Source organism: Acomys russatus, chromosome 28 (assembly GCF_903995435.1).
Source record: "Acomys russatus chromosome 28, mAcoRus1.1, whole genome shotgun sequence".
In the NCBI taxonomy this organism is placed as follows: domain Eukaryota; kingdom Metazoa; phylum Chordata; class Mammalia; order Rodentia; family Muridae; genus Acomys; species Acomys russatus.
In genome coordinates this window covers 10,455,129-10,468,130 of record NC_067164.1, presented here as the reverse complement: position 1 = coordinate 10,468,130, position 13,002 = coordinate 10,455,129, and the positions used below count along the sequence as shown (strand labels likewise).

General features: G+C 33.9%; 1 protein-coding gene across 1 annotated transcript in view; it reads left to right on the top strand.

The window, feature by feature from the left end:
* The window catches only part of Tecrl (trans-2,3-enoyl-CoA reductase like), a 72,836-nt gene that overhangs the window by 45,925 nt on the left and 13,909 nt on the right, over nt 1–13,002 (top strand). The window contains exons 4-5 of the mRNA XM_051170717.1: nt 1,452–1,555; nt 6,708–6,823. Coding sequence (XP_051026674.1) covers nt 1,452–1,555; nt 6,708–6,823 — 220 coding nt within the window. The remainder of the gene's footprint in view (nt 1–1,451; nt 1,556–6,707; nt 6,824–13,002) is intronic.

Below are 13,002 nucleotides of genomic sequence, written 5' to 3'. Positions count from 1 at the left end.
ATGTTCAATGCAGATTTATTCACAATAGCCAGAATCTAGAATCAACATAGATATCCCTCAACTGAAGAATGGATAAAACTGTGGTACATTTATACAATTGAATATTAATCAGCTATCAAAACCAACAGAATCTTGAAATTTGCAGGCAAATGGATGGTAGTAGAGAAGATCACCCGGAGTAAGGTAATTGAGACCCAAAAAGACACACATGGTATTTACTCACTTATAAGTAGATATTAGTTTATCATAGATGTTCTTTGAGAGACTCCATCCAGTGTGGGATGGGGACAGATGCTGGGACTTGCAGCTGGAACTTTGAAGGAGTTAAGAGAGGTATATGGAAGGAGGGATGGAAAGACTCAGACGGGTCAGGATGTTCACAAGGAGACCAAGAAGGCCATATGGACAAGGGCACCTGCACAAACTGATGCACCAACCAAGGAGAAAGCATGCAGACTTCTTATACACCCTGCTCAGATGTAGCTGAAGGATAGCTCATGTTACATGTGTATGGGAAGGGGAGAGAGAGGGCACTGCCTCTGACATGAACTCTGGTACCTGAAATTTGATCACTGCTCCTTGCTGGGGTAGCCTTGCTGGCACACAGAAGTGGATGCAGGCTACCCTGGTGAAACCAGACAGACTGTGACCAAGTAGGGTGGATGAGGCCCTCCCATCAGAGGTCTAGGTGAAGAGAGTAGGGTGGAAGAGGGAAGTAGGGAGGGGACTAGACGATAAGAGCAAGAGATAACAATCATGATGTAATGTGAATAAATTATAATAAAAAAATTTTAAATATATTTTAGTGTTCTTTTACTAGACATTTTCAAAGGTAATAACAGAACACAAATTGATTCCCCTTGTAAAAAACCCAAAGGATGTCTGCCAGCTTTGCAGCATACATTCAAAGATGCAAAAAGAAAATATTCAACTTTTTACCTTACTAACCTACAATGATCTTGTGTGGAATTGTCATATTAGTATTAGTCAGTTTGATTTCAAATTGATATTCATGTCATGTTCACTTTCTGTTGTTACATAATACATTAGCAAAAAAGTGACACTTAAGAGCAACTTCCATATATATAATATATGAAATATATGTATATGTACATATATAAACATATATACAATATATATAATATATACTAAAGCTGGTGTCAACTGCTGGTTGAAGTGAATCTTGGAGAAAAATTTCTTGAGTTATCTACATTCCATCTCTTTATAAAAACCAAAGATAGTCTAAATTTTGCTCTGAAAGCTTTTGGAAAATGTTGTGTATTAGGAAAGTTGATACATGAATTAATCAAATGGAATTGTTCAAGTCTGATAATATTCACATTTGTTATACAATATAATGACTGTAGCCACTGGTTTCACATTAAGAAACTCTTTGACACTGTGTCATGAAATTATATTTAAAAACTATTTTCTCATTGCTTGTGCCTTAGGTGGCCCTTTTTTGAAGGACTACATCACTATTCAAAGTGTTGCAGCTTCATCTATTATCACACTCTATTTTACAGATTTAGGTCAACAAGTCAGCTGGACCACAGTAAGTGTCAATTGGAGTATAGTATATAGATGTCGTTTTTTAAATTTTAGTGTTTATATGTTAAGCTTTTTTTGCAGTGATAGGAATTGAAACCACTGCCATATATAGTTAATTTAATGTCTGACACTTTGTCACATTAATTTATAATATATTTATGTGACTATATAACATTAAAATGTTAGAGTGATATTTTAAACTCTATTAAAGTTATGGCAATAGCGTTGGCCAAATATCTATTGAAACATTCTTTTGGCTTCTATTTTTTTTATTTGAAAACAAATGCAGTTCTCAAGACTGCTACATCAGAATTTAATGAAATACAAACTGGAGGGCTACGCCATAGGAAATAAAACGGGAAAAAATTCTCAAAACCACTTCAACAGATTGAGCAACTTATGATTGATGCAATCAACTAACAGAAAAGCTTCAGCACCCAGAGTCAATGCCATAGGTATTTTAGTGCAAAACAAAATCTAATGTGATAAGTAATTCTTGCAATGATCAGCAGAGAATGGGACTTTCTCTGTTTTCATTTTATTTTCACAATAAGCATCTCTTATGCATACTCACCAAAAGTAAACATTTGTGCTTTCAACTACAATAAAATCTATAGTTGTAGTGTTCTCATTTTGTCTTCATTCAAAATAGATTTTTTTTGTTGGCACTAATGTTACTTTTAGAGTTCAAAATGTTTGAGAGCACTTTCTTTATATAATCAATTTTAAAATTGTTAAGTATGGAGGTTGGAGATACAGCTCAGGGCTTAAGGCTACCTGCTTTTGCAGGAGCTCCAGTTTTGATTCTCAACATCCCCTGAATTATAAGCAATAAAGAGGAGAAGTACTAATGTAGAATTATTTGATAGCTGTACCAGGAAAATTTGAAAGGAAAATCATCTAAGTGAAAAGGAGAACTCTGGAAATAGGCTGGCTACTTTTAAGTCAACCTTATGGTTCACAAGTTCTTTTGCTTTAAATGGATAAGTCCTCAGTCTTACTAAATGCAAAAATACACATTTCAGTCACACCTATTTCATATACCACATATTATTTATATACATGTATAAAATATTAAGATGGATATGTACAAGTCCTTTGAGAGAGTCAATAAAAACTGTTAGATTACCGAAATCAAATAATGGTTTGACCTGAATCTTATCTAAAGTATTAGTGGTCAACTATTAATGAAAAAATTTCTTCTTTACTAAATGACCTCAATGAATAGCTAAAATATTAACATATTTCCTGCCACAAAACGCTGTTATCTAAATATAATAATTTTCATCATTTTGCATTTGTCTGAATGTGCATGTATTCATGGCTCTAAGCTATTTATCTCTAGCATATATTCAAATATAAGTCACACATTTCAGAGGAAGGACAGCAGGTTACCAAGAAGAGACTTGATACCCTATGAGCATATACAGGGAGAGGAAATCCCCCTCAGGAACAGTCATAGGGGAGAGGAATAAGGGGAAATGGGAGGGAGGGAAGAATGGGAGGATACAAGAGATGGGATAACCATTGAGAAGTAACAAGAATAAATTAATAAAAACAAAAAAACAAAATACAAATTCATTTATTCACCACAGATGTACTGCATCATACTATTTCTGTGTCATCTGTTTCTATAAGGCAAGAGATCTTTTCTTATGCTATTTACTTCTTATATATTTAGAGAATGCTTTGCTGATGGGACTGAAGAGGTTTGAGGAAAACATTTATTTTTCTCTTGTTTCTCTACACTGGCTTGGTTTGATGTATAATGAATACTAGCTTTCATGTAACTGTGATCAATTTATTTAACATTAATATATTTTGTTTGAATACGTAATGTCTATAAAACATTTACATAATATATTTTTCAGATGAGAGTTAGACCAGAAACAGAGAAAAGTAAACAATACTTATCTAATCCAATACCATCAACGCATTCACGACTGCAAAGTGATGGTCCTCTCTGGAAATCACATATAATATAACCCACAGCTGCCCTTTGTTTACCTGTTGCTTAAAATCATAGTGTTTTTACTGTTGATTTCCAATAATTCTGATGTCTGCTATTTAATTTGTTGTCAGAAGTAAGGTACAAGTGTAGAATAAGAAATAGTTTAAATGTAGAAAACCTACCCAATTTATAACTATAGTTTTTAAGTTTATTCTTTTTTCAAAAGATTTTACTTTTTTTAGCATATGCATATTTTATTACATGTAAATAAAAATTACACACAGCATGTAGAACCACAAAAATATCAGGGATTATATGAATGTTACATTCATGTTGTTTTGGCTATTTGTATTTGACAACTTTTTAGAAAATATCTTTTGTGTCTTGGCAATTCTAAAATTTGAATGAAAATCAATATCTATCATATCTCATATCTGTCCAATTAAAACATCCATCTAGAGCTAGAAACATCTTAGCCCGTAAATAGTTAAGGTTCATGTTAAATTTATTCTAATTGAAACAATTCACCACGGTAAAGATTCCATAGAAGTTCCAAACATTCACAAGAACCTTTATTATAATTCTGGTGTTTTCGCGTACTTGCTGGTACTCCGTCTACACATTCAAACATCCACCAGCCTTGCTCTCTACAGTAATTGCTAACATGGCTGTGATCTATGCTCAATACATAGAAATGTGCTTTCCGTTTTCTAAGGAATATAAGACACAAGGACTCCTACAATGTGAAGATTGTATCACCCTATATAAATAGTCTAGATGCTACTTAGTCTATATACAAGTGCTTTGTTTTTATGCAGATGTTCTACCATTTCATGTGAAGAACTTAACTATGCAGGTTTTAGTATCATGGTCTTAGAGTCAGTGTTCTACAGATGCCAAAGGAAAGCAACTCACCAAGATGAAGATGTGGCACAAATTCCAAAGGCTCACAAGAACCTCAATGTCTAATTAAAGAAGTACATTTTTCAAAAGTTTATTAAGTAAGGTTAATGATAAGAATATTGAAGGAAAATCACATAAACACTTCATGAAATAAATAAATTAGAACTTAAGTGTAGAATTCAAAATAAAAACAAGGCTTTACTCTTTATAATAAAGTTTCCAGGCTTGAGTCCTCATCACTTCCTTGGCTTCTGAGTGCATGAACATCTGTCTGGGCTCCATTTATTTATTTTTATCATAACACCAATTTTATTTTGTAAGAAACCACAGTAATATATCTATGCAGTCCTTGTTTTTTATCATAAAACTATTTTGATAACCTTTTCAGCTTAATAAAATAATGTTCATCTTTTTTTTTTAATTTGCCATCAAATGAATATTTTGAAAGAGACATTGTCCAAAAGTTAGTGTCATTCTTTGGTGTATTCAAGATTTATAATTCACATCTAGTTCCCATTTGGACTGCTATGTTTCAGCATGAGAAATATTTGTGATAAAATGTTGGCTTTTAAATTGTATTCATGTCTGTGAGCATACCATCCTAAATTTTATTTAAGAGATGACAGAGAAAAAAAGCGTAGTTTAATTTCCTCCGACTCTGAAGAACTTCATACATAACATCTGATAAAATTTTATTAGTTTAAATTATAGTGGCTTTTCATCAAATTTCACTATTATTCACATTTTTCATATTGGATATACCATATAGAATTTGCCAAAAATTGACTTTGTTAAATCAGATGGAATTGAAATAAAATATTTTAAACATTTTTCATATAAAGCAAACAGCCCTCTTATTATCACAAAATGTTAACTGAAACTTATTATGGGATATTAATAATGGTTAATAATCTCACTGTCTGCGTTACCATTCCCTCCCACTCACCCCTCTTCCTTTCTTGCTGAAGTAAGGTCTTATATTTTACCCCATCTGCTTCAAAATCATAGCATTTCTACTACCTCATCTTCCTGAATGCACGGTTACATATGTGAGCCACCATGCTAAGCAGAATATTTGCATTTTATTAATGAGGTACACCATAAGCCACACTTATTATAAATTATTAGGTGGAGTTGATTTTTTAAAAAAAGTCATGTGTTTTACAGTTTTTATTATTGCTAAGCTTTTTTTGAGTCATAAGATATACATTGCTGTAGTCAGAATTATAAGTAAAAACAAAATTTATACATAAATTTATAACATTACATATTTTATTATATAACCCTGGATATATTATTTATATCTAATACACAATTACATATCTATGTAAACATATGCACATGTAGACACATAGTCTTTTTATGCAACCTAGGCTGGTCTTAACTCATGGTCTTCTTGACTCAGAATCAGTACTGTACACAATAGGATTGGATTTCTAGATCGATTTAAATGAGAAAATCCTCTACAGAACAATGTAATGTAGAAAGTCTCTCATTAAGACTACCTTCCTAAGTAATTGCAGATTTTGTCTACCATTTATTTTAAGCCTGGTATCATAAGGTATAACATTTCAAATAGATAAGACTTAGTCTTTTGTTTTTAATAATGGTCAAGTTAATTGAATTTATTAAAGAAATGTGGGCAAAAAAAGAATGAAACAAAAAAGAAAAGGAGATATGTTCACTGATGTTCTTTTCTTTGAATGGGGCACTTTATATAGAATATGGAATGCATGAAGCAAAACTAAAATATAATTTAAATAATTTGTTTAATCAAATAAGATAATTTTGGCTATTTCTATTAAAGTGTGTTACTCAAAATCAGAGGATATAAAACTAGTTGTTTTTTATTTCAAATCTGTCACATTTTTTTTTGTGAAAGATGAGTACCTAAAAGTGTAATGAATAGTAAAAATATGAAACATAAATGAAACTCACTGCTTTAAAATGACCATCATAATGATGTAGAAGTGCATTGATATGTACAGTGTTTGGTACTGGGGAAATGTTTATATATGTAGTTACAGTAATCTAACTTTGCATACTTTTGTTTATAGTTCCATTAGAAGAAATAGTTGTTTAAAATCATCTTCAAAAGTATCTCCACATTGCCCATTATCCTTAACTCTAAATAAATTATTCTGGGCAAGATTTATTTGCAGTATCTATTTTGTTTGTAAAAATTCAGCATCTATTAATATATTTCTCTAGCTCATGTATTGATGAATGGTAATGAACGTAGGTAATTCTTTAAAAACTTAATAAACCTAATTTTTAAATACAAATCTACTTTCTATTTCAGGTCTTTTTGGCTGAATACTCAGGACCTCTGTTAATATACCTTCTTTTTTACTTGAGGTGCTCATACATTTATGATGTGAAAGAGAGCGCTAGACAGCCCCGACACCCTGTAGTACAGTAAGTGACACCTGGGAGACACAAAAGTGACAGATGAACTCTTAATTATGATGGGACTACTTCTCTGTAATTAGATTATCAGTTTTTTTAAGCGTTTTAAATTATAACTTATTCAGATTACACCCTGATAGTTATCCCCTCATTTGTATTCTCCTGTTCCCACGCTCCCTCCCTCTTCAGTGCTACCCCTCTCCCTTATAGTTAAATGCACCAGAAATTAAAGTAAATTGAACATTTGAAAAAGTGGATCTTAGCCCTAGTTATAAGATATCAGCTATTCACCTTCTGATAACACACATAACTGAGTCACAGCTACCCCTAACAACAGGAGAGAATATTAAATAACGCAGCTTAACACTGGAAAAATTTTTAAAAATTCAAGATTCATAGTATAAATCATTACTAAGTCATAGGGATTTTATATAATGGAGTTGAAGGGCCTGGAATGGTGGAGCACTCCTCTAACTACAGCACTCGGTACAGGCAGAGGAGAGATGGTGCCTGTGAGTTCACATACTATGTGAGTATCAGGTCAGGCAAGCTACATGGACGGACCCTGTCTTCTGTCTCAAAAAAAAAGAAACCAATTCTCTTTCTGGAAAACCACCAATTTGGATGATGCAGGTGAAATGGGATGACCAAGAGAAACCAGAAGCCCAGCCATAGGAGACCTCTATACTTTCCTTGGAGGATTCTACAGTTTAAGGGCCTTAGTTGAAGACAGGAAGTTCATTCTTGTCACCAAGCTGGGGTGTCACCTGTTCAAGGATATGAAACTCAAGTCCCAGGAGATCTACCATTTTTCTGTGCCCACTATGGAATCTGAGATTACCAACTTTGTCCTAAAGTTTATAACGAGCAGGCCAGTGCAGAAGCAGCTTTGGGCTGGCTAGCAGACCAAGTTCAATGCTGTTGTTGCTGATTGACGGCTACAATGATCATGTTGGTCTTAGTGTTAAGTGTTCCAAGGAGGTGTAGCCATGGCCATCTGAGAGACAACTCTCTTGGCCAAGCTGTCCATCACCCCTGTGTGGAGAGGCTACTTGGAGAACAATTGAGAAACTGTACTTTATACAAGGCAAGATTAGAAACCACTGTGTCTCTGTGCTTGTCCCTGTTGCTAGAGGCACTGGCAATGTCTCTGACCATGTGCCCAAGAAGCTTTTGCTGATAGCCCATGCTTTTCACTGTTACACATCATCCAGGGGGTGCCCTGCCACCACCGACAACTTTGTCACAGTCACCTTTGTTCGTATCTCAAAAACTTACACCTGGACCGCAGATCTGAGACCTCCGAGCTCAGAAAAGAGACTGAGTTCACTAGTTTCTTTATCAGGAATTCACTGATCATCTGTGAAAACCCACATCAGAGTCTGTATTCAGTGCTGACTACCTCATTAAAGTTTTATATGGGAAAAATAAAGTGTATTAAGTTTGTTAAATAGAAGGATCCAGAGGGTCCCAGAAACCTACAAGAAGAACACTATGACGGGCAGATCTGGGCCCAGGGGTCCTGCTCAAATTATGGCACCAGCCAAAGACAATACATGCAGTAAACTTCAAAATTCTACCCAGATCTACCCAAATGACAAGACATTCTCCACAGCTGAGTGGAGAGTGGGGTCTGACTTTCACACAAACTTTGGTGCCCCGTATTTGACCATGTCCTCTGGATGGGGAGGCCTGGTGGCACTCAGAGGAAGGATAGCAGGCTACCAAGAAGAGACTTGATACCCTATGAGCATATACATGGGAAGGAAGTCCCCCTCAATCACAGTAATAGGGGAAGAGAATAAGGGGAAAATGGGAGGGAGGGAAGAATGGGAGGATACAAGGGATGGGATAACAATAGAGATGTAATATGAATAAATTAATAAAATATATTTTTTAAAAGTCTGTTAAAATAATATTCTTATATGTTAATCTTATATCATATCATCTTAAACTGAGGACCTTCCTTAGCAAGTAAGTAGTGCCCTAGTAAATATTGGGCTGAGTCCCAACTGAACTATAATCAATGTAGAACAATGTATTTTAGTTCATGATCAGATACAAACCAGTTTGCATTTTCCTAAGTCCCATATGTTCCTAAGTCCCATATGGTTACGTGCAGCTCAATTAAGTATAGCAAGCAATATCAAACAACAAACAATGCAAGTCAGGGAATTCAAACTATGAAAATGTATTTAAACCTATAAAGTTGAGAGTGATTCAAATAATTAGCAGTGTTACACAAGGAGAAGTATTTAAAAGTTCTAACTATGAGGAAAAAATTTTACTGGATACTTTTAATAAATTAAAACCCAAAATTAGCTAGTACTTGAATGTGACTGTTTTTTTTTAAGGCTGTGTAACAGTTATCAAAACATGTTACATAGCTGTGGTAGTTAGCCTGGTGTACAAACAATGCATACATTATTCTCTCTGCAAATTTATCTCCATGCCTCTCAGAAGATACATACATTAAGAAAGGGGGTATAAATATTCAAAGTACCACATTAAAATGTTTACAAAGATTGTTTCTTGGCCTTTTGGTTAAGATCAAGTGTAAAAATGTGACACACAGTAAAAGAAAGTCAAACTTTAAATTATGTGAATTAAAAATATCCCATGTGAATTAAGAAAAAAAGAACATTGCGGTTCTGTGAACAATGTATCAAAGATAACAAATATGATCCTTACTTTTCTTCTCATTACAGACACTAAGCTGCATCCATGCTAAGGAGTTCTTACATTGATGCCCAGTGTACTTTCCCCCCCCCCAAATTGTTCAACCATGCCATTACCAATTCTCATTTCCCTCTCTTCTCAATTACTGAGGTTTCAAGCATGATGTCAATATTGCTCAGTCAGAGAGACAATTCTAGTTACTTCCTTAATGTTTGGCTTGCTTTGAAACAATTTATCAATTTATTTTTATTTATTTGTTTGTTTATTTCTTTGTTTTATTTTGTTTTGTTTTGTTTGAAACAGGGTTTCTCTGAGTAGCCTTGGCTGTCCTGACTCACTTTTTAGATCAGGTTGGCATCGAACTCACAAAGATCTCTTTGCTTCTACTTCTCTGAGTTCTGCTATTACAGGAAGGAACTACTATTCCTGGCCTAGTTTATTGTTTTTAAACTATGTTACTGTCATCATTTTGAAATGTTTTCATAATGTTGTTTTTATTTCCTGTGATAAGAGAACCAACACTTTCTAATTCTTTCTGAACTCCTGCTGACTGGTCAGCTCAGGTGTTCTCAATCAAACTCCCCTCCAAATTGACTAATTAAAAATGGCTTCTCCTACCTTCTGGCTGACTTGTTCTGTGTGGCCTCAAACTAATTCTGGAAATAAGTTTCAATCTTCTGGCTTTTTCTTATTCTTTGGTTCATTCTGTCTTCACTTGTGTCTAGTTTGTTCTCTCTGCAACACGTCTGTAAAACTATCTTGGTTAAAAAAAAGAAAAAGAAAAAGAAAACTCCCAGAAAAAAAATCAAACAAAAATACCCTTCCTCTATCTCCATGAGCTGTTCTTACATGGCATCTCCTTCCCATCCTGTTCCCATGAGAATTGGGCATATCCTATTTTTGACTCATTCTGGCAGATATTTCTCTGATTCATCACTCTGTCCCTCAATTAAAAATGTCACTTTGAAACATGGCTGCTTCCTTCTGAAAACTAACATTAATTTCATTGTTTGGGATTAAAGGTTTTAACTAAAGGTGTGCCTGTATTCCAGCCATATCCTATTGTAATTCATTGTGGGTCTGTATTCCATCTATAATAAATAGACCTAAGAAGTCAGTGAATGTAATTTTTTTGCCATAGCAGGCATGCTGGTGGATTAAAATTCTTCTACGTCCCCCTCCCTTCTGATTAAGCTAAAAACTGTACACTGTTTGTTACAATAGAAACAATTATCAGTTCCATAAACTCAACCCTTCGAATGTCCTTATAGATAGCCATTAACGTGATGATATTTCTAAACTACAATCCTGATCATCTGTCCTCCAGAAAATGTCCATTTCAGCATCAAGGTTTTCCAGTCTTCCTGTCTGATGAACAATATTTCCTTTTTAGCCAGTTTGTTGAGCTGTCCCCACGCATGGTGCATCAGTTTTCTGCATCCTCTACATAGCTGTCTTTCTGTGTTTCTTCCTTTCTTGAGTGATGCCTTTCACATTGAAGCTTCTCTTACTCAGTCAGACCATTACCAAATTTTATGGAACCCATGGACTTTACTCCCTGTGGAAATATAGGCAAAACCTCTCTCTGAACATAATACATCCCCAGATATTAAAACATCTTTAAAGTGCACAGGTTGATCTAATTCAGTAGTTTTTTCCTACAATACAGTGTCTTTCAGAATCTGTTGATTCTGCCTCATTGGCATTCAAAAATATAATATTAATAAAGCATTTCAGTCTATTTCTGGAAGTTTTTATTTCTCTTTTCAGTTTATTAAGCATCTCTTTAAAGGTATGATTAGATATTGCTATAACTGCTTGACCTATTGTATTGTATGCTATACTTGTAATTTGAATTATGAGATATGAGGCAAGAAAGGTTAGTTTTAATGGGAACATACACAATGGAATTTATCATTTTTAATTCGTAAGGATCCTTCTCCTTCACTGCTAAGTAGCCTTACTTTTCAGCCTTGTTCCTTTGAGAGTTGGGTGTATCCAATTTCTGATCATTCAGTCAAATCTTTTATTTTTCACTTTGTCAGTCTCTCATTTAGTCATCACTTTCAAATATGATTGTTTTTTTTCTATGAACTAACCATACCTATAGCTTGTGATTAAAGGTGTGTACTAAAGGCATATCTGTATTTCAGACAGATCATATTGTAATCCAGAATGTGTCTACTTTTTCTTGTGAATCACATAGACCAAGAAGGTCATTGGATGTGATTCCTTGCCAAAGAAGCCATATTGCTGGATTAAAATTCCTCCACACATTTTTTCTCTCAATATAATTTAACTTCCACAATAGATGCAGTAAGTATTGATATAGCAATGTTTATAAGAAATACTTATAAAACAATTTGAATGAGTTAGGTGAATATATTACATACATCTCTATTTCACCTTTGGTAATTAATTCTCAGATTTGAACTATTGAATCTGATGACTGTTCAGATGACAGTGAACTGTGATACAAAGCAGTTTACACTCTATGCTATAGAAACAGGAGAATGGCTAATGTAACCTTCCACAAAGGGACAACAGAAAATTGATTCTTGGTAACGAGACACTTGCCAAAAGCTTTGATATATTAACCTGTTCATTTTTCTTAAATTAAATACAATGTCTAATTATTTTAAGATTGAGTTTAAGACTTTGGAAGGAGAAAATACTGACACTTGAATTTTAAGAGTGAACTCTATCATATATTGAATATACAGCAGTTTAGAAGATGAACAATTTTAGTTTCAAGTGAACTGACTGACAGTAATACCTACTCTTAAACATAAACAGCATGTTTTATGACATCTTGATAACAAATGCATCTGTACCACATATTTCCAAAGCAACAAATATATTAAGCTTCCATACATAATATAATTGCAGTTATATAAGTGTTACTCTTTTTTTTTCTTTTGATTTAGACAATTAGGAGAGGCTTATAAAAATATTTTGCACAAGTTTCAGGAATGTGATCTCAAGATGACACCATTCAAAATTAAAATCATCTTTATTTCAAATTGTTGATCATAAGAAGCAAAGAAACTGCAAAATTAATGTCACTGTTGTGATTGTTCTTGGATGCATCAAAGAATTTGAATGAAAGGCCATGTTGCCAAATACTCCCCAAAGACTCTGGACATAACACTTAAAGAAATCTAGTTGAAACTGACCTGGAAACATACTCCCCAGGACCAATTATAATAATGCAAGAAGCATGCAAGCTGCCTAGGGAGAGGAAAAATTCAGTCATATCCAGATGTGAGATTACAAACCACTACAATGACCAGGTTAGCAAAAAATGCTCAAGGGTGGAGTAGTATCACTTATATATTCAGGTTTACAAGTAACCATTTAATTTAATGGAGGCACATAAGTTAGGAGGGAATTTTGCCTGATATTATAATCCTGTGCTTAGTAATATGTGGTGATTATTTAATAACTGTTTATTAGTGTCACCACTAGGCCCAGTGTATTTATTTAATTTGAATAACCTCTTAATCTGA